Source organism: Coregonus lavaretus (genome assembly GCF_964263955.1).
Source record: "Coregonus lavaretus genome assembly, chromosome: 23".
Taxonomy (NCBI): Eukaryota; Metazoa; Chordata; class Actinopteri; order Salmoniformes; family Salmonidae; genus Coregonus; species Coregonus lavaretus.
In genome coordinates, this window is record NC_140010.1 from 20,280,610 (window position 1) to 20,303,195 (window position 22,586).

The 22,586-nt window shown below is 42.2% G+C and overlaps 1 protein-coding gene across 1 annotated transcript; it reads right to left on the reverse strand.

Moving 5' to 3' along the window:
* Positions 1–653: 653 nt before the first annotated feature.
* Positions 654–21,572, reverse strand: LOC311150788 (uncharacterized protein; the record flags this gene model as incomplete). The annotated part of the gene is made up of 29 exons (XM_084188317.1): positions 654–841; positions 1,055–1,132; positions 1,272–1,466; positions 1,982–2,036; positions 2,144–2,290; positions 2,786–2,818; positions 2,968–3,012; positions 3,112–3,147; positions 3,319–3,390; positions 4,001–4,054; positions 4,307–4,360; positions 5,009–5,062; positions 5,307–5,351; positions 9,427–9,480; positions 17,188–17,241; positions 17,861–17,914; positions 18,024–18,074; positions 18,388–18,441; positions 18,609–18,662; positions 18,753–18,806; positions 18,919–18,972; positions 19,114–19,200; positions 19,298–19,309; positions 19,447–19,524; positions 19,689–19,862; positions 20,045–20,276; positions 20,382–20,544; positions 20,709–21,269; positions 21,479–21,572. 29 exons carry the CDS (start codon positions 21,570–21,572, stop codon positions 654–656), a joined length of 2,886 nt encoding a protein of 961 aa, XP_084044443.1.
* Positions 21,573–22,586: the final 1,014 nt, after the last annotated feature.

The window sequence follows — 22,586 nt, forward strand, 5'->3', positions numbered from 1 at the left end:
ATGAATGACTAACAAGCTTGATTGTAAAGGAAAATAAATTACTTATAAAAGTAATTTAAACATATACAAAATATAGTAGTTACTTAAAAAAGCATTGTAGTGAAGAGCTAGTTGTTTTAAAGTGAAAGACTTTGATGCAGAGTCGTATGTTCCTAGTGTTGTTCTTGAACATACAGTAAATCATTTGGGAGAAAACTTTTTCACAATTGCTACCTGTCACTCCATATCATGTTTAATGCTTTGGATCCAGCAAAGAGGTAGTTTAACTAAGGCAGTGCAATTCTCATGGTAAGTCTCTATACCTCCTCTACACTGATTGACAGTAAAAACAACATTGCCCCTTGGATGTTATGCGCCAGTGAATGGGTAATAATATCCCTAATCATCACTTGTCCTTATCACTTCTGCCTGTTCGCTGAATCACCCCTGGCCTGAAGACAGTGTCAAACAACCCTGTTTGGCTGGATACAAATTTGCGTCACTTTGTTGCCCTATATCCTCTGTTTCTTTCCCTCAAGTTTGAGTGGATCACCCCACATGAAACAAAGGGTTAACTCACTCACTCCAGCAGCCCTTGATTTTTCAGTGAGCAGTCCTTGACTTAGTTAGTCTCAAAATGTCAAACTTAAAATGTCCTGCTTTCCTTGTGAGACCTAGAAGTTGGGTCCTTTGCTGTAGCGTTCCTCTCTGAGAATAGCCTGGTAGCAGGAGGTGGGGTCACATACGCCATTGGCCCCAGGAGGGCCACGCTTCCCTGGGATGCCAGGGATTCCTGACTTCCCTGGTTCACCTGGAGGCCCTGAGATGCCGTGTCCGTCACTGCCTCTAGGCCCCTGGAGACCTGCAGAGATGGGAGATTAAGACATTAAGAGTGGTATTGTTTATCTCATGTCCCTGACATCCACAGGGACAATCTACAGATTTCTACGTATGTTGATCAACTGGTCATACAGTATGTTGGTCAGTATTCAATTGTAGATGACTGGTATACATTTGTTTGTGAAAACATGAATAGCAGCACTCAACATTCCAACAAGAAGTGGGGGATTCTTACCTGATGGGCCGGGAGGACCTGTCAACCCTGTGTCTCCATCTCCTTTGGACCCCTTTAACCCCATTGGTCCAATATCACCTGCACATAAGAGCATAGCAAAAAAGTCAGCAAGGTTACTTAATCCAAAACCATGGAATTCCAATTCACACCAACAGCAGGGAGAAGTCGAGTTCTTTGACCGTAAATCCCTGTGACCCAAACACTAGCGCAGTGTTACCTTTGTGCCCACGAGGCCCCATCAGGCCTGGCTGTCCTGGGTAACCCTGTAAGCCGGGCGTGCCAGGGTACCCTGGTGTTCCACTGGGTCCTTTGGGGCCGGCAGGGCCCTGCTCACCAGGTGGCCCCTTCACTGTCTCACACTGCCCACATTGACTTTTTGGTGCCATCATCGCCAGGAGCTGCGGCAGCTGATCTGGATAGGGGAAAACAGCACACAATTCTAGCTAGTCTTGTTTCTGTATTGACATACAGTACATAGTTGCAATGTACAGTAAGCCTATTTATTTATTTAGTTTCAGGACTACTGTAGGTGTGTTACGTGTCAAAAATAGCAACTTGTTCTGACTCATGCCCAGACAGTGATTGGGAAACCATGTACATTGCAGAGGATGTGTTTTTTTCTCAAAATTGCAGAAATGAAAGCTGCATTCGGGCCCCAGATGTTTCCAAGGGGCATGTTGCTGTTCACATAGCTCAACAGAATGCTACTGTATGCATACACCTACAGTTACCAACATCGTCACTATTTTGAAATGGCATGGATATGTGCACTTGGTGAAAAAACTAAACAATGGATGATTGTCTAATGCCTAAATTCCTAGCTAGCATTTTGAAGTCTATTATTTGTAACAGTCGAAAATCTTCAAGAATCCATACAACTTATAATGGTCATGCTCATGCATAAAATAAAAATAGCAGGGAACCTACTCCGAAGTACATTAGCGCAAAGCTTCATCAAGTGGTCATCAGTTGGTGGCTTCCCCTGAAAGACAATACATTCACATCAGTATGCTGGTAGTTAATGAGCTGGTAATGACTCTATTGACATTTTCGGGCAAATGGCTTCGACTCAAGATGTGGTCCACTTACAGGTTTGCCTGGGTATCCCAGCTCTCCTGGTTGCCCTGGTAACCCATCTTGTCCAGGAGAGCCGCGAGGCCCAGCAGCTCCCATCAGACCCACGTCCCCGTTCCTCCCTGCCGGCCCTCTGGCTCCAGTATCTCCTGATAGGCCTTTCTGGTGGGGTACAACATCACAGCTAATTCAGTTGGTGTTATAGATAGTTTGCAAACATACAATAATACGAAAACAGACAGCGGTCTGTTGAATTCACTTTATTTTTGAAAGCAATGTCTGTATAGGATGGTGTCATTCTGTTCAATATCTTTTCAATTTCATTGAATATGTGCAATGTGTCTGTTCCTTGTCATAGACCATGAGGTTCTCATGAGAGAGTAGAGGTGACTATGCAGAACTGACCACTAGACACATTTCCATTCTCTTCATCAGACTTTGTTTCTATGTGTTAGCATGGTAGGACAAATCGTGCGATTTGTACGTCTTCAAAATATACCTTCTGTACTATATATATATAGGTGGACTTCTCAATTACTCAGTGTACAAACAAGAAGTTACATTTGTAAATGGAACTTCTACCTATGTCAAATGAAAGGATGAAGTAGAACATCAACTCTAAGATGAAATGAATCAGATCAAACTAATTCAACTCACCTCTCCTTTGCTTCCTTTGAGTCCAGCTTCTCCCTGCAGTGGCAATCATACACAACATAAGGATAAAAAAAACTGAAATAAATGGATGGCCTAAAAGGCAGTATGAATACCCTTTAGTTACAGTATCAGTGATGCATGCCTCCTAAACAGAGTTGAGAGGTGAAAGGTTAAACGCTACATACGTTTGCCCCACTGTTCCCAGGCACTCCATTGTTGCCTCTCTCACCCTGGAGAAACAGGAGAGTAAGGGTGGCGATGAAAAACACAATTCAATACTGTTGCTCATAATATAACAAACATTTCAGATTTCCTGTATTATATTATACCTGGCTTCCTTTGGGACCAGGTTCGCCAGTTTCCCCCTGAAAACAATGACAGACATGTTATCTATAGTCAGTCATATGATAACAACAATTAATAAACCAAAAAGCCATACTCTACTCTAGTTAAGTTACTTTTGTAATGTCGTTTATACGTAAGCACTTACTGAATCAAGCATATGTGAAAGTGTTTATAGTTTTGTAATTCATTACCTTGTGACCTTTGAACCCTGGCAGTCCTCTGTCACCAGGTAACCCTTGAATCCCCTGCTCTCCCTCCACTCCCTGGAGAATAAACAGGAAACCCATTCTTTATAATAGCTTCAACAAAATATAACAATTCCACTACTGTATAACAATCATACATGTACATTCAAGTAGTTTGATTCTGTATTTGTGACAGAGAGCAAAATATATAATATAATATAATATGCCATTTAGCAGACACTTTTATCCAAAGCGACTTACAGTCATGTGTGCATACATTTTTACGTATGGGTGGTCCCGGGGATCGAACCCACTACCCTGGCGTTACAAGCGCCATGCTCTACCAATTGAGCTACAGAGGACCACACACTGAAATGAAGCCACACACACTGAACATAACTTATTTCCTTTCCATGTACAGTACTGTAATTTATATTTTATTCTCAGGGGACTTCTACTTGTTAGTATTGAATGGCACAAGGCCAAAAGCACATGAACCATAGGCCTACAGCAGTAAAACAATGATATGTATTGTGAGTTATAATGATGCTGAGAGATATGATATCCCAATTCGAAGTCTTCTGCCTGAGGTGAATCCTGTATGGAAAAAAACAATTTGCAGCCCCCAGTACTAGAATACTGTATATAGTATATTTCACCTATACCCAAACAGCTGAAAAATACTTACTTTCAGTCCAGGTGTCCCAGGATGTCCTTCTGATCCACGCACACCTTGGGCCCCCTACACATGTAGAGACACGTGTTAACAAACACATTAACACTCCCAGAACACACACAAACTACATCACAAAAAGCACATGTATATAATAGAATACATACATACACACAAAGTACATGCAGCTCAGACACACTCACTAAGGGTAGGGGAAATACAGTAGGGGCAATTGTTGAAAATGTATGCACTCACTAACTGTAAGTCGCTCTGGATAAGAGCGTCTGCTAAATGACTAAAATGTAAATGTTCACTGGTTACCTTTGAACCTTCACGTCCATAAATTCCAGGTGGACCAATCGGACCCTGAAGACCCTGTACATGAGTGAAAATTCCGTTTTTAAAACAATGGCATAATCATTTGTAAGGCATAATGAAATGAACCTCATGAACATAATGTGATTTGAATCATGTGAAATTCTGAGGACTAGACTTTATTATAGATCAAAAAGGTGAGACAAAGAGTTACTTTTATCACACCATGATATAGGGACCAAGACAAATGGAAAGATACACAGAAAACAATTGGTGAATAAAATGGTGAGAATGTGAGAATGATTTGAAATCACATGACAATATAATTGTCCCCATGTCCTCATTTGCTTTTCAGTTCTTCTAAAGTGGTCATGTAAGCCACAAGTCGGATAGAAGCAACAAGTTGGCTGCTCAAGAAGAACCACAGTTCAATTCAACCACAGAGTTGCAACATCGTGACATTCCAATTGAGGGCAGCAAAGTGAATAGTTGAGGTTCATCAATGACAAACTTGAATGCACAGTACAGTTCCTGCTTACATTTGTACATTCCTATTTTGTGGAGGATCTCACTCTGAATATTGCAGAGGAGCATTATGGAGCAGCAAAATAATTATTTCATTGTCAATAGGGTGAACATAGTGTAAGAGAAGAAAATATGTAATTATCATCAAGCATACTGTACTTTCAGGTCCGATCAGTCACCTACCTGAGGTCCTTTTGGTCCAACCAGCCCCTCTTGTCCGGGTGGGCCTCTCTCCCCCTTATCAAAAACAAGGTGAAGTCAAGTTTATTCAAAATGCATTTTACATTGTTCTCAACACACTTTACAAGTCTTTACAGTTACTCTTACACTGAATATTGAATTAGTCATTTGCTGTCTTAGCAGGAAGGGCAAGGTCATGATGACACAGAGGATGAGCCAATCAAGTCATTGATGGCGACATGGCCAAATACTGGATTATATTGTCTAAAATGATAAATGACAAGTTTGATCTGTTTATTACCTGAGGTCCAGCAGGCCCCATTTGCCCGGGAAGGCCTCGGATTCCCTATGAAGATAATGACAAAAAACAGAGATATCACACTCAGGACAACGATGAAAAAACATAGGCAAATATCTATATCAATAAACATGTATAATTTCTACAGCTCTATTTCAGCACAGTTGAGTGTCTCTTAATGCTCTTGAAATATCCTGTAAACTGGAAGAAAGCTGTATGATGATGATTTTGTGCACATGAAATTAGAGGCCCACTTTCTATTTCCATTTCACATGTTTACTCGGCTGGCGGTGACCACAATATCCACCTAGTTTACACCCAGTCAGAGCTTTCACCGATTTCCTACAGTAAGTAATGGCACTCATGGGACTTAGGGAGGGAGCCATGATGATGATTAAAGTTAGCAGAGCGCAACATAAACTGTTAGTTCCACTCCTCCTGATGCATTGCAGGCTTTTAAATTACAGCTGTAGGATGGCTTGGCTGACTGGCTCATTAGGACTTTCATTCATTTTTCAATCCAGTTAGATTTTACTTGATTTCCCCATAAACAGGAACATTGTAATTATAGGCAGAGAGGCACAGCAGAATGGCTGAAGGGCATCTGAGGGCACTGGCCACCACACCTAAGTTCAAATAGTATTTGTTTTCTTTCAAATACTTTGATTGAGCTTGATTGGAGAATGGCTGAGGTCATGCGATGGCACTGGCTACATTAGCTACATGTTGAGCCACAGGGTTTTATGTTGCGCCAGACCCAGACCACAGACTCTATTTATCAAACTCCTCTTGCTATTTTTGGTGAACACATTAGTTGCTGTATACATGCTCAAACAGACCGGCATCATTTCAATATGTTGTCTGTGACAAGCTCTAACAAACCAAGGCCAGCATTTGCATTAGATTGAGACCAGATAGAAAGACAAATAGTTGTTTATATATCATCTGTCTCCACCTGGTGGCCTTTTAGTGGTCTCTTTAAATTAGTTTCAAAACAGGAAAGATCGTCCCGAGGTGTACTGAGGTGAGAACTGGAGGAGCCGCCAACGTACTAAAGTATTTTTGATTAGCCTCTAGGACTAGGTGTACTTCTGCATTAATCATTCATTTGATCTCATATACACCTTGTATACTAAATGGAGAGCAGTGGAGGCTGGTGGGAGGAGCTATTGGAGGAAAGGCGCTCGTTGTAATGGCTGGAATGGAATGAATGGAACAGAGTTCTCCCTGACCAAGGCCCTTCTCCCCCGATTGCTCAGTTTGGCCAGGCAGCCAGCTCTAGGAAGAGTCTTGGTGGTTCCAAACTTCTTCCATTTAAGAATGATGGAGGCCACGGTGTTCTTGGGGACCTTCAATGCTGCAGGAATTGGTACCCTTCCCCAGATCTGTGCCTCGACACAATCCTGTCTCGGAGCTCTACCGACAATTCCTTCCACCTCATGGCTTGGTTTTTGCTCTGACATGCACTGTCAACTGTGGGACCTTATACAGACAGGTGTGTGCCTTTCCAAATCATGTCCAATCAATTGAATTTACCACAGGTGGACTCCAATCAAGTTGTAGAAACATCTCAAGGATGATCAATGGAAACAGGATGCACCTGAGCTCAATTTAGAGTCTCATAGCAAAGGGTCTGAATACTTATGTAAATAAGGTATCAGTTTTCTATTTTTTATAAATTTACAAAAATCTCTAAAAACCTGTTTTTGCTTTGTCACTATTGGGTATTGTGTGTAGATTGATGAGGGGGAAAAAACAATTTAATCCATTTTAGAATAAGGTTGTAACGTAACAAAATGTGGAAAAAGAGGTCTGAATACTTTCCAAAGACTATGAAAGAGGAGACTGATTATTACATCATAGTGGTTCTCATAATATTTATATGGTTTGGAAAAAGGGAATTAAGGATGTTAGAGATCACCACTAAAGCTTATTTAGTAGAATAAGGTAGTTAGTGGGTGTAGGCTACGTATGGATTACACACAGATGCTATGAGGTCTTTTTAGCACTTGGCCAAAATTATTTTTAGTGAAAGGTTTAACCCAAAGATAGATTCTACCCAGATGGGGGTGGTTATTGGTGGTCCCTCTGCCAGCTGGTTCAGATTCTGGCCAGGGGCCACAGTACCACACTAAAACATTAGCTATATATTACTCAAGGTTTTCATGCTCCCATTGTGGACAAGGAGGAAATGTGGCTGAAAATATTTATTTGTGGACAGGGTCAGGAGAATGTTTATTATTTTATGTGCTAGATCAATCTGTATTTAAAAAATTCTGTCGGATGATAATAAGCATAGACAAATAAGCATAGACATTTTCTTATGTTTAATCGTGTAAATAGTTTCCTATACACCAAGTGTGGATCCTGGTTGGATAGTCCATCTGTAGATGCTCTACAGATGGTCATACTATCAACAAACCATCTGTTGATAAGCAACGCTTGCTAAGGTTAGGGTAAGGTTTAGAATAAAGGTTAGGGCAAGAGGGTTAAGTTTAGGGTTAGGATAAGGGATAAGGTTAGGGTTAGGGATTTTTATTTTATTATTTCACCTTTATTTAACCAGGTAAGCCAGTTGAGAACAAGTTCTCATTTACAACTGCGACCTGGCCAAGATAAAGCAAAGCAGTGCGATAAAAAACAACACAGAGTTACATATGGGGTAAACAAAACATAAAGTTAAAAATACAACAGAAAATATATATACAGTGTGTGCAAATGTAGCAAGTTATGGAGGTAAGGCAATAAATAGGCCATAGTGCAAAATAATTACAATTTAGTATTAACACTGGAATGATAGATGTGCAAGAGATTATGTGCAAATAGAGATACTGGGGTGCAAATGAGCAAAATAAATAACAATATGGGGATGAGGTAGTTGGGTGGGCTAATTTCAGATGGGCTGTGTACAGGTGCAGTGATCGGTAAGGTGCTCTGACAACTGATGCTTAAAGTTAGTGAGGGAGTTAAGAGTCTCCAGCTTCAGAGATTTTTGCAGTTCGTTCCAGTCATTGGCAGCAGACAACTGGAAGGAATGGCGGCCAAAGGAGGTGTTGGTTTTGGGGATGACCAGTGAGATATACCTGCTGGGGCGCATACTACGGGTGGGTGTTGTTATGGTGACCAATGAGCTAAGATAAGGCTGGGATTTGCCTAGCAGTGATTTATAGATGACCTGGAGCCAGTGGGTTTGGCGACGAATATGTAGTGAGGACCAGCCAACAAGAGCGTACAGGTCACAGTGGTGGGTAGTATATGGGGCTAGTATATGGGGCTTTGGTGACAAAACTGATGGCACTGTGATAGACTACATCCAATTTGCTGAGTAGAGTGTTGGAGGCTATTTTGTAAATGACATCGCCGAAGTCAAGGATCGGTAGGATAGTCAGTTTAACGAGGGCATGTTTGGCAGCATGAGTGAAGGAGGCTTTGTTGCGAAATAGGAAGCTGATTCTAGATTTAACTTTTGATTGGATATGCTTAATGTGAGTCTGGAAGGATAGTTTACAGTCTAACCAGACACCTAGGTATTTGTAGTTGTCCACATACTCCAGGTCAGACCCGCCGAGAGTAGTGATTCTAGTCGGGCGGGCGGGTGCCAGCAGTGTTCGATTAAAGAGCATGCATTTAGTTTTACTAGTGTTTGAGAGCAGTTGGAGGCTACGGAAGGAGTGTTGTATGGTATTGAAGCTCGTTTGGAGGTTTGTTAACACAGTGTCCAATGAAGGGCCAGATGTATACAAAATGGATAGTGGATAGTTAGTTGAAATATTACTGATAGTCTGTAGAGCATGTACAGATGGACTATCCAAATAAAGTGTTACCGATCCTGGAGTTAGCAAACACTGTGGTTGGATGAACACCACATTTGGAGAAACATCAACGCAAACACCATTACTATTTTGAGTTAAAAGTCCTTAATGTCATTTAGGTTACTTTATAAACCATCCATGGTTTTAGTGTATATGTTACATTGGAAAAACATAGCTGCTATGATCATTTAAAGGGAGCAGGTAGTAGAATGCATAGGAGTGGATGAGGATGATTAGTAAATGGACTGGCTTAGTGAATGTGTCCAGCTTTTATTTAGAAATAACATTTCATTTGAACAATGATGACTCACCGGAACTCCAATCTGTCCATCACCACCAGGAACCCCAACATCTCCTTTCTCACCCTAAACAGAATAAAACAGAAGTATGATATTCACATACTTGATATACTCTGAAACAGCTACTGTAACGTGTGAAAATATCCATTGAGGTTTGAGACAGATGATCGCCTCAAGCTGGGGGTTGCCATACCCCGTCACTGAGGTTTAAAACTAGCACTCTTATCAAAGATCCCTCTTAACAAAAAATGTGTTCGAAATCCTAACTAACACAACATACACACTATTATGGTGATCATATTTCATTCATGCTCCAAGGCGAGCATAGAGTGCAGCAGTAGAACAGAGTGCACGAGAGAAGAAAGACATGATCCTTCTCAAACACTCATACACCTCCAACATAGGTTTATGATATAAACCACAGTACCCGCTGCTCAATAAGGTTTTCAACAATAAAGGAGGTTTATAGGTCCTGACACACGGAGGGCTGCTTTTGAAGTGCTTTGCCTTCCTGAACATCTAAACAGACACACGTGCCACAAAGAGCCTATCATTAGGAACATAAGAGGTCTGTATGATCTTATGAAAATACTTGGTAAAATTATAATGGCTGTAAATATTGAGGATGACAAGTGTTGATTATGGCTTTCAAAACATGTAACCAACACAGTGTGGGAGATATCTAGAAAAGGAGTTCATATCTACCGTCAAATGTATTGAATGCTCTTCAGTTTTAGCCACGCTAACTACAATTAGTCCAGTGTTCTACATCTCTGCAATGATGCATGTTCAATTACATAAAGGCATAAAAGGCTAAGGCATAAAAGGCTAAGGCATAAAAATCAAGAAAGACTCTTATCAAAATCTCAAATGACATAGCACCAAAAACTAATGAATACTATATCACAATGTTACTCATGTGATTCACCAAATTACAAGACATTAGTTACATTTTTAAGACACTGGAATCCTATTTTGGAACACTCTTAGTAAAAAGGGTGTTGGATGTTGAATTGGGTTCTTGTCTTGTGTGTTTTAAATATAGCATTGATTACTGTACTCACATTCAGAATTAACATGTTCTGTAATCAGCTGTGTTTTAATTGTGTAACCTTAAATGTATGTTAATTGCGAAGCTCACACAAGTCAGTCATCAACTTAACCATCAACATAACCTTTCATGTCAATACACGGAATCTGTCTATTTTTATCTAAATGTTGGTGATGCAAAATGAAAGTCTGAAAGACTGTTGAAAATGCTCATGTAAATCACATCAATCACACGTCATGGTCAAAACTTGATTGAGCATGAGTAATAATAATAATAATAATATGCCATTTAGCAGACGCTTTTATCCAAAGCGACTTACAGTCATGCGTGCATACATTTTTTTTTTGTGTGTATGGGTGGTCCCGGGGATCGAACCCACTACCTTGGCGTTACAAGTGCCGTGCTCTACCAGCTGAGCTACAGAGGACCACGTCACTTAGGTACTTCTTCCAAGATGTCTAATCTCTTCAAAGTATTGTGATGTTTCATGCACAGGAAGGAACAATGTTCCTCCCCATGTGGAACAAAGCATTCTATTTGACATGGATGTTTAGGCAAGATTGTGCAAAGATGAGTATTCCGCTCTTGCTTTTGAGGCTGCGCCTTACTCTAAAGCAGGGCTCAAGCCCTGTTCCTGGAAAGCTAGCTTCCTGTAGGTTTTCAATCCAATCCTAATCTAGCGCACTTAATTCCACAGATTATCCATTATATTGACCAGATACTCCAGTGGCCGCTCTAATAATGTTTTTTAAAAAGTCTTCAAAAATGGAAAGCAGTCGGGAGGAGGCAAGATCAGGTGGGAACATTATAGCCAATGAAAGGGCAGATACGCGTGTAAACAACAGGCACAACTTCTATATAAAGTGTTTTTTTCTCAAAGTTGCCGGGATGTCACGTGTCCTACTTATATCAGTACACTCTTAACAACCTAATCATTACTTAACTTCTATTCGATCAAATAAGACACACGTAGCAAATAAGCCATTACGTTTTTTGTTAACCAAATTCAACACTCTCTCATTGACCTCCATAGAAAAACTCCTTGCTTGGTGAGTGAAGAACAAAAAAACGGCACCAGCTGGAGAAGACATATTTTGGGCCCAGTTATCCCTCTCGCTTTGCCTCTACCTCTCTGCTGATTCTAATAATTAGCTGGTTGATAATCTGAATCACGTTAGTTACAACTGGTGTTGGATTGAAAACCTACAGGAAGCTAGCTCTCCAGGAACAGGGCTAGAGAGCCCTGCTTTAGAGTAAGGCACAGCCTCAAAAGCAAGAGCGGAATACTCATCTTTGCACAATCTTGCCAAAACATCCATGTCAAATAGAATGCTTTATTCCACATGGGGTGGAACATTGTTCCTTCCTGTGCATGAAAAATCACATGAAAACTTATTTGATTTGGACCTCACAACAAGCTGTTTTCTGAATTACAACAGGAATCATTTGTAACTTAAAACTATGACATTTTTTCCACATAACCATTTTTACTCATCTAGGATAGCAATTACCCAAAACTTTATGGGATTTCACCTCACATGTAACTTTCATTCAAGTTTTACCGGGAATTTTATGCATGCATCTCTGAGCATTTTGATCCAAGTGTAGCCTAGTACTGATAGCCTTTTTTCCTATTGTTGTCAAGGCATGTATGCTGGCTGGTTAAACCAAACCTCTCCGACATCTAAAGTATGGTGTGGCTGGTTTTTACAGCCACTGTGTCCTGTAAGCTTCAGGGCCGTGATTACAGAGTGCAGCAGCCAAGCCTGCTGCAGCGCCATGCCGCACTGTGAAAACCCAACCCGACAAGCAGGCTTTCATCTGGGCCACCACATCAAACCCCCCATCAGTCGGTTAGCTAATCATGCACTGGATCCAGCAGGCTGGAACTGGGGGTGGGACTGGGACTGGGGATGGGGAGCTGGGGTTTTGCTTTAAGAGTTATTTGGGGACCTTGGCTTCTAATCCAAATGAGAGGGAAGGTTGGGAAAATATACACTGCTCAAAAAAATAAAGGGAACACTTAAACAACACAATGTAACTCCAAGTCAATCACACTTCTGTGAAATCAAACTGTCCACTTAGGAAGCAATACTGATTGACAATACATTTCACATGCTGTTGTGCAAATGGAATAGACAACAGGTGGAAATTATAGGCAATTAGCAAGACACCCCCAATAAAGGACTGGTTTTGCAGGTGGTGACCACAGACCACTTCTCAGTTCCTATGCTTCCTGGCTGATGTTTTGGTCACTTTGAATGCTGGCGGTGCTTTCACTCTAGTGGTAGCATGAGTCTACAACCCACACAAGTGGCTCAGGTAGTGCAGCTCATCCAGGATGGCACATCAATGCGAGCTGTGGCAAGAAGGTTTGCTGTGTCTGTCAGCGTAGTGTCCAGAGCATGGAGGCGCTACCAGGAGACAGGCCAGTACATCAGGAGACGTGGAGGAGGCCGTAGGAGGGCAACAACCCAGCAGCAGGCCTGCTACCTCCGCCTTTGTGCAAGGAGGAGCAGGAGGAGCACTGCCAGAGCCCTGCAAAATGACCTCCAGCAGGCCACAAATGTGTATGTGTCTGCTCAAACGGTCAGAAACAGACTCCATGAGGGTGGTATGAGGGCCCGACGTCCACAGGTGGGGGTTGCGCTTAAAGCCCAACACCGTACAGGACGTTTGGCATTTGCCAGAGAACACCAAGATTGGCAAATTCGCCACTGGCGCCCTGTGCTCTTCACAGATGAAAGCAGGTTCACACTGAGCACATGTGACAGACGTGACAGAGTCTGGAGACGCCGTGGAGAAAGTTTTGCTGCCTGTAACATCCTCCAGCATGACCGGTTTGGCGGTGGGTCAGTCATGGTGTGGGGTGGCATTTCTTTGGGGGGCCGCACAGCCCTCCATGTGCTCGCCAGAGGTAGCCTGACTGCCATTAGGTACCGAGATGAGATCCTCAGACCCCTTGTGAGACCATATGCTGGTGCGGTTGGCCCTGGGTTCCTCCTAATGCAAGACAATGCTAGACCTCATGTGGCTGGAGTGTGTCAGCAGTTCCTGCAAGAGGAAGGCATTGATGCTATGGACTGGCCCGCCCGTTCCCCAGACCTGAATCCAATTGAGCACATCTGGGACATCATGTCTCGCTCCATCCACCAACGCCACGTTGCACCACAGACTGTCCAGGAGTTGGCGGATGCTTTAGTCCAGGTCTGGGAGGAGATCCCTCAGGAGACCATCCGCCACCTCATCAGGAGCATGCCCAGGCGTTGTAGGGAGGTCATACAGGCACGTGGAGGCCACACACACTACTGAGCCTCCTTTTGACTTGTTTTAAGGACATTACATCAAAGTTGGATCAGCCTGTAGTGGGGGTTTCCACTTTAATTTTGAGTGTGACTCCAAATCCAGACCTCTATGGGTTGATAAATTTGATTTCCATTGATAATTTTTGTGTGATTTTGTTGTCAGCACATTCAACAATGTAAAGAAAAAAGTATTTAATACGATTATTTCATTCATTCAGATCTAGGATGTGTTATTTTAGTGTTCCCTTTATTTTTTTGAGCAGTGTATATATATACAAAAATACATATTTAGGACACATTTAGCTGATAATATGCCAAGGGGTTCCAAAAATAATTATTCCTTCAATGAATTTGAGTGATAGGATGACCATTAGCCATGATTACCTGCATAGTGACTCACTGCAATTACAAACTACACTCAAAATAATGAAACTCCACCAAGGGAAATATTATCTGTGTACAGGAGATTTTTACAGTTAAATCAATGGTGGCATCCCTGGTGTTTTACAATTTCAGTAAACCAGTTTGAGGTTTAACTTGTACTTTTCATGGTTACAAAGCGCAAATGTCACATCCCTCACAAAACCGTTCCTTCTCCAATTATCAGACAAGAACAAACATCTTAATGGGCCAAGACCTTTATCAAAGCTATTTTACGGGTAAGTGTGCATAGTTTAATAAGCCGGTAAATGGTAGGGTGTCACTAATTTCCACCACTCCAAAAGGAAGGGAGATGGTCCCTGGGCGATAAACAGATGCTGGGGCAGATGCAGAGCTCTGAAAATAGACTGCAGGAACAGAAGCCACGCTCCGCTCCGCAGCATTCACCCCTGCTATTGGAGCCCCAACTCAAGCCAGGCAGGGAAACAGCTTACACATACTACTACTGGAAGCTGAAATTATCCTTTGTGTCCCTGGATCTCCTAGATCCACTACAGATCCAGTGAACACACCACAATGTTCCCTCAGGAAAAATAAACCTCTTAAGTCTAAGGCTAGTTTACTAGGTACTGACCGGCATATGAGTATTCATTGAATATAGCCTGCATTATAGTAGTTGAAAGCATCAGTTCAAAATCCAATTAAAACACAAGGTTATAGGGTGTAGCTAAAATAAGTAATTATCCACAAATGGGGTAATGAAATTATCCCCATCCACACAACAAAAAAAAAAATAACTGAACATATATACAGTTCAAATCCAACCAAGGCAATGAACATCAAATAAACATATTATTGTCAATGTTTACAAGTGAACTAACAATTTCCCTACCTCCTAGACCCACCACCTCAACTCTAGAAATAGCTTACAGTGGGGAAAAAAAGTATTTAGTCAGCCACCAATTGTGCAAGTTCTCCCACTTAAAAAGATGAGAGAGGCCTGTAATTTTCATCATAGGTACACGTCAACTATGACAGACAAAATGAGAAAAAAAAATCCAGAAAATCACATTGTAGGATTTTTTATGAATTTATTAGCAAATTATGGTGGAAAATAAGTATTTGGTCAATAACAAAGGTTTCTCAATACTTTGTTATATACCCTTTGTTGGCAATGACACAGGTCAAACGTTTTCTGTAAGTCTTCACAAGGTTTTCACACACTGTTGCTGGTATTTTGGCCCATTCCTCCATGCAGATCTCCTCTAGAGCAGTGATGTTTTGGGGCTGTCGCTGGGCAACACGGACTTTCAACTCCCTCCAAAGATTTTCTATGGGGTTGAGATCTGGAGACTGGCTAGGCCACTCCAGGACCTTGAAATGCTTCTTACGAAGCCACTCCTTCGTTGCCCGGGCGGTGTATTTGGGATCATTGTCATGCTGAAAGACCAAGCCACGTTTCATCTTCAATGCCCTTGCTGATGGAAGGAGGTTTTCACTCAAAATCTCACGATACATGGCCCCATTCATTCTTTCCTTTACACGGATCATTCGTCCTGGTCCCTTTGCAGAAAAACAGCCCCAAAGCATGATGTTTCCACCCCCATGCTTCACAGTAGGTATGGTGTTCTTTGGATGCAACTCAGCATTCTTTGTCCTCCAAACACGACGAGTTGAGTTTTTACCAAAAAGTTCTATTTTGGTTTCATCTGACCATATGACATTCTCCCAATCTTCTTCTGGATCATCCAAATGCACTCTAGCAAACTTCAGACGGGCCTGGACATGTACTGGCTTAAGCAGGGGGACACGTCTGGCACTGCAGGATTTGAGTCCCGGGCCGCGTAGTGTGTTAATGATGGTAGGCTTTGTTACTTACATAGGGGCGGCAGGTAGCTTAGTGGTTAAGAGCGTTGTGCCAGTAACTGAAAGGTTGCTGGTTCTAATCCCCGAGCCGACTAGGTGAAAAATCTGTCGATGTTCCCTTGAGCAAGGCACTTAACCCTAATTGCTCCTGTAAGTCGCTCTGGATAAGAGCGTCTGCTAAATGACCAATTTATTTATTATTTATTTACTTTGGTCCCAGCTCTCTGCAGGTCATTCACTAGGTCCCCCCGTGTGGTTCTGGGATTTCTGCTCACCGTTCTTGTGATCATTGTGACCCCACAGGGTGAGATCTTGCGTGGAGCCCCAGATCGAGGGAGATTATCAGTGGTCTTGTATGTCTTCCATTTCCTAATAATTGCTCCCACAGTTGATTTCTTCAAACCAAGCTGCTTACCTATTGCAGATTCAGTCTTCCCAGCCTGGTGCAGGTCTACAATTTTGTTTCTGGTGTCCTTTGACAGCTCTTTGGTCTTGGCCATAGTGGAGTTTGGAGTGTGACTGTTTGAGGTTGTGGACAGGTGTCTTTTATACTGATAACAAGTTCAAACAGGTGCCATTAATACAGGTAACGAGTGGAGGACAGAGGAGCCTCTTGAAGAAGAAGTTACAGGTCTGTGAGAGCCAGAAATCTTGCTTGTTTGTAGGTGACCAAATACTTATTTTCCACCATAATTTGCAAATAAATTCATTAAAAATCCTGCAATGTGATTTTCTGGAAAAAATAATTCTCAATTTGTCTGTCATAGTTGACGTGTACCTATGATGAAAATTACAGGCCTCTCTCATCTTTTTAAGTGGGAGAACTTGCACAATTGGTGGCTGACTAAATACTTTTTTCCCCCACTGTATACAGACTTTCCGCCACCTAGACTAGCTTGTGGAAGTTTCTTTATATAGAACTATGAGTGAAACTGTAACATTTCAAACCTCCTCTTATGGAACCACCAACTCTAAAGGGAAAGGAAAGATTAACCACAAATATTCCCTCTGAAAACCTCCAAAAACAGATATGTTTGTCCTATCTTGGACCAACATCTCTAACAAGATGTCACTGTGCTCTCAGTCCCTTGCTTGTCACATCTGCCATCGCCTACAGATTATGCCATGTCACTTGTTTATGAAAGTATGTGAAATGAAATATCAGTTCACCTTCACTCCAGCTGGTCCAACAAAGCCATCCTTTCCTGCTGGCCCTGTGTCCCCCTGCACAGAAAAACAACATCCTTTCAGTTATAAAATGCTGTATTGTAACACTGGACTTCCCTCTGACTAACAAGTAAACTGATACTGTACTGTTGTCATTGGATGTTTTGTTGTACAGAATAGGGTTGGGCCAACATATGATTAAATATTGTGATATTTGACACTGAAGTTATATCACGAAGTGCAAGACGATATATCGTGATGTGCAAGACTATCCTCTATTTGAACTTCACAAATCAAAACTGTTCCGTTTTATCAGTTAGGCTGTATCTATATGTTGAAAATGAAGTTTAAATGAATTAATAAAGCTTTTTTCCCCCCCACCATACTAAGATTATTTAATGAGAATGTGACTTTAATATCGTAAATAAGCACAAAAATGGCACAGTCTGCAATTACCTAGTCATTAACGGCGCAAAATGATTATATCGGATATCGCAATATTTTGAGTAACATATCGTAGAAGAGGTCTCCCCAGATATCGTCCAACCCTAGTACAGAATAATTAGCACTCCTCATACAGCTATGAAGAAGATGCTGTTGAATACCAGACAGTTCCACACCTTACATAGATATGACCATGAAGTTCAGCATACATAATAGGTGTATACAAGCTTACATGTGGTCCATGCTCCCCTGGTGGTCCCTGAGCTCCTGCTTCACCTGGACTTCCCTGTACATATGAAGATGTTGGAGAAAATGTATTCTGTATTAAAGAGTCAACAAAATATAGCACTACATTCAATTGCCATAAAATATTTAAGAAAAAGTTTGTCTCTTACCTTTTCTCCTGGAATTCCTGTGGCCTCCAATTTAAGTTGTCTCTCAGGTCCCTACAATGGAAACAGTCTTTTTAAACCCTTGTCCATTGGCACCGCCACCATTACATGGTCTTTGAGACCTGACTACCCCTTTGAGTATGTAATGTGTTATTAAAGTAGTCTGAGAATATGTCTATCACGCCTACAGTACATACAGACACTAAATTAAACTGGATATTGGCATTTTGTTTTTATCATTCATGACTACACTACTTGCACCTGCTTAGTAGTCTGCCTATTACGCTGAGCTGCTCCCACAGCCGTGTGTGTGTGTGTGTGTGTGTGTGTCTCTATTATTACACTTTATTAAAGGGTCATGACTCACTGTAGGTCCTGGAGGGCCAGGTCTGCCTTCAAGGCCTGGTGCTCCCGTGTCACCCTGCAGGCAGGATGAATCAGCTCAATCGCAAAGGCATTTCAAAACTACAGTAACATGGTTTAGGCCTGGGGCCTTTAGATCTTATAGCAAGATGAGCCATGCAAAGAATTATGTGATATGAAAATAATTTGTTACAGTATTTTGTGAACCGGTCACATGATGCTTACTTTGGCCCCGTTGAGTCCTGCGTCACCCTTATGTCCTGGTATGCCCGCTTCGCCCTAAGTTGAATAATGAAACCAACATTACAAACAGTGGCAGTAATTATAATCAACCAAATGCAGAAATTGTAGTGACATATATTCACTCACATTGTTCCCATTCTTCCCAGGTTCTCCTGGTATTCCACGTTCACCTGGCTTCCCCTTCACAAGGAAAATGAGCAACAATTGAATTTATCATCAGATTCACCATACTGTATGATTGATCCTCATGTTTTGAAATCAGATATAGGTAAGATAGATAGCCAGTACTCACAGGCTTACCGTCAGGACCAGGTGGCCCCTCCCTCCCCTTCTCACCTCGGAAGCCCTACAGGGTTCAAACAGACAGGCTATAAAGTAGGGATTTACATACAGTTATCCATCTGATGGAGTTTACATTTTGTAGAGCTATTTTGTCATAAATCTCTCAATCAATTTATGGTTTAATTATTTATGATTTAATTATCACCATAGGCCCAGGAAGACCAGGAGGCCCAGGTTTCCCCTGAGGGCAGTTACAGCTCTCCACTGCTGCAGGCTGTCTGTCCAGAGGACACTGGGAGCAGAAAACAGTTTAATATAACAGGAACAACCCAACAAGTGTACAAATGTAATGTAATAATTACAATGTCATGTAAAGACAGACAACTCACCCTGTCATCCTCCTGTATAGAAATAAACACAGAGAGAGATAATGATATGAAGATAAAATTATCTTTGGCCCCCCCGCCTTTAACTGCAACCGTCAGTGACATATGGAAGTAAATGATGAGTCTCGTAGTTACAGTATCATTACACTCACCACAGAGTATATTTCACACGCTGTCTCTTTCTCACTTTGCTCGGGATCGCAGTAAAGCCTGAGTTTTTGTATCTCGATCTAAAGAAGGATTCCAAGACGAACATAGCCATGTTACTGTGTCATTATAGTCAACTAAAGTTAAGCTAAATATAGAAGCTCCCTTACAATGAAAGCAAACCATTATTTGTACATATATGGTTATTGCATTTCGTCAAGTTTGCTCATCACCCATTGTTACTCACAGGAACAGTTGCTTCCATCTTGACCTTCTTGGCGACCTGTATCTTTCCGTTGATGTAGATGGGAAATACAGGTTCTAGTAGGTGCTCCTCGATCTGCATGTCGTCCAGGTAACAGATGATACGTCTGGGTTTAACGAGCAGCTTCAGCTGGTGCCACTCTGAGTCAAAGAGTCTCTGTAGAAAAAGTAAAACTTACTGAGTAGGTAACTACCACTTCAAAACATAAAGAGCTGGTTCCCCCAGACACAGGTTAAGCCATCCATTTAATATGCTTCTTAGTCCAGCACTAGGATTAATGTGTCCAGGAAACCAGTCCAAAGGTGTTGGGGTCGTTATGTCAGTGTGTTTCTATAGACCTTAATTCCTCTGTCATTGAAAATGACACACTGTTCCTTCTTGTTGACACTGGTGGTTGTGCTGGTGAAGGTGACAGACTTGTCCAGTCCGTTGAGGGTCACAGCGAACTGTTTCAGCCCGTCCTGGGAGAGCACTCTGATCAGGTCCAACTTCACATGGTTGGTGGGGCTCTTCAGGCGCAGAGTGGCCACAAACACATAGGAGGGAGGCAGACCCTCAGGAAAGATAGCCCTGGAGGAACAATAAAAATGGGTTATACTGTATATAGAAGTGTGTGAGCTGTAAGGAGTTTACTGCCAGAGCATGTGTGTGTGTATAAATGGTCGGCCCCCCTACCTGGTGCTGTCGGTGAGGTCCAGTCGGGGGCTAAGCAGGTAGGAAGCCTCTGACATCAGCGAGCCCTGGACTTTCTTTGCTTTCATGTCAATCTGCATTCTAGACAGCAGCTCAAATCCCTTTACATTGGCTGTTCCAGGGATCTGCATGGGGCACACAGATTCTGAGAGAGAGAGAGAGAGACAGACAGACAGAGACATACAGAGCAAGTCAGCTTAGACCACAGTTATTTCATCCTGGAGGTTCATGACACATGCGCTGTGCATTATGGAAATGTCTCAAAATAAGCTATCTAAGCTATCATTACCCTCAGGATCCTAGACTCACCCTCACACAGCTTCTGCTCCATGGCGTCTCGGATGTTACCGATGGCGCTGTAGTCCTCAGCGTAGAGAACATACGTAGAGGGGGGCTTGTTGGCCATGGACACCAGCTCGGAGTTGGTGATCTCGTTGCCCACGCCCACAGCGAACAGGATGATATTCTGGGCCTTGGCCTCCACGGCCGCGTCCACCACGTCGTCCTGGCTACGGCCGTCCGTCAGCACCACGGCAATGCGGTTCCTGGCAGGCTGCGTGCGGTTGGAGGACGGGAAGACGTGCTGCGTGGCAAATTTGATGGCCCTGCCCGTCTGGGTGTTGCCCCCCAGGTAGCCGATGGTGTTGATGGCGCCGACCAGTTCCTGGCTGCTCAGGTGTTTGCCCAGCGGAATCTCCAAACGGGGCGTGTCGCTGTACTGGACCACGCCCACATGGGTGTGACGGGAGCTCACGTCGAAGCCGCTGGTGATATTGACCAGCCATCGTTTGGCCAAGTCGAAGTCTGGAGTGCCCACGCTGGAGGAACCGTCGATTATGTAAACCAGGTCATTTGAAGCTGTGCTACAGCCTGGAATCAAGGAAATAATAAATATTACCCACCACGTGATTCACCTCGCTGGCTACAGACATCAAAACCAGTCTTTATAAATCTGCATTAATATGACAATATTTACATTATAGGCCTGTGTACAGTAGTAATATTAGTTAGAAAGCGCAGGCACAATGTTGATAATTATCATTAATTGCAATACATAAAAATGAATAAAATGTATTTACCTGCTTGAATGTCGACATCTTCCAATAAATTATCTCCCCTCAGATGTGGAAGGAACATCCATGTTAATACTGATCCTAATATCCATGTCTTCATTGTTGATCAACAGTACTGCAAAGTCCTCCTTGAATTAAAATGAAGATGGGGGATACAAACTGTAAAGGCAAAATATATATTTTAGTAAATACGTAATAAGCCAGCAAAACATGATTAAGCCAATAAATGCAAAACATATAAAATAACTTTCAAAGTTGTATGCGATAAATCAATTTTGCACCCGAAACTGCACTTTGAATAAGTGAACAAGATTGTACATGTTTTACAGGAATATTTATTTGACTTTTGCCCATTACCCCAATACATTTTTGGGAGAAACTTTAACAATTATTAAGACAGTTATCCTTCTCTTACCTTCACTCTTTACTCATCAGCTGCCAATATGCCACTCATCAATGTAAATGCAAACAGTCCTGCAGTAACACAGTGCATCTAGATTTACTCCAACAGGCTACTTACTCCCTGCTGTACAAGATGACAGGCTGGAACATAGCTAGCAGACATGAATAGATGTTCCTGGAAGCCTTTTTATACCACACCAAACTGTGACGTGGACTTGAGACTTCTCAATGAGGGCCTAGTGGCTTTGGGTTGGGATGTGGATTATAGGGGAGGGGTTACACCCAGCCTCTGAAGCGTGCCTGCCTGCAGCCACCTGTGAGAGGCACTGTAGAGTCAAATCTGCTGCTGAAATTATATGCTACTTTATAGGTCAAACATACTTGCTTGTTTATCTGGTTGCATTTTGTGGAACAGATGGTTAAAAGACCTTGCTGCTGAATCCAAAGCTCCCATTTTACATTGTGGTAATTTAGCAGACACTCTTATCCAGAGCGACTTACAGTAGTGAGTGCATATATTTTCGTACTGCAGTTAGTAGATCATACAAAACTTAAAATGATGATTCATATAACATCGCAACAAACCTTAGCATTAGCCACCTTCTTCTCCCCTCACAACCTGCTGCTGGCATACTCAACTGGGCCATCCTTGAGGTGTGAATCCCATCTGTCAAATATTTATTTGTGTTTTATTTAAAAAGTCTATCCACGT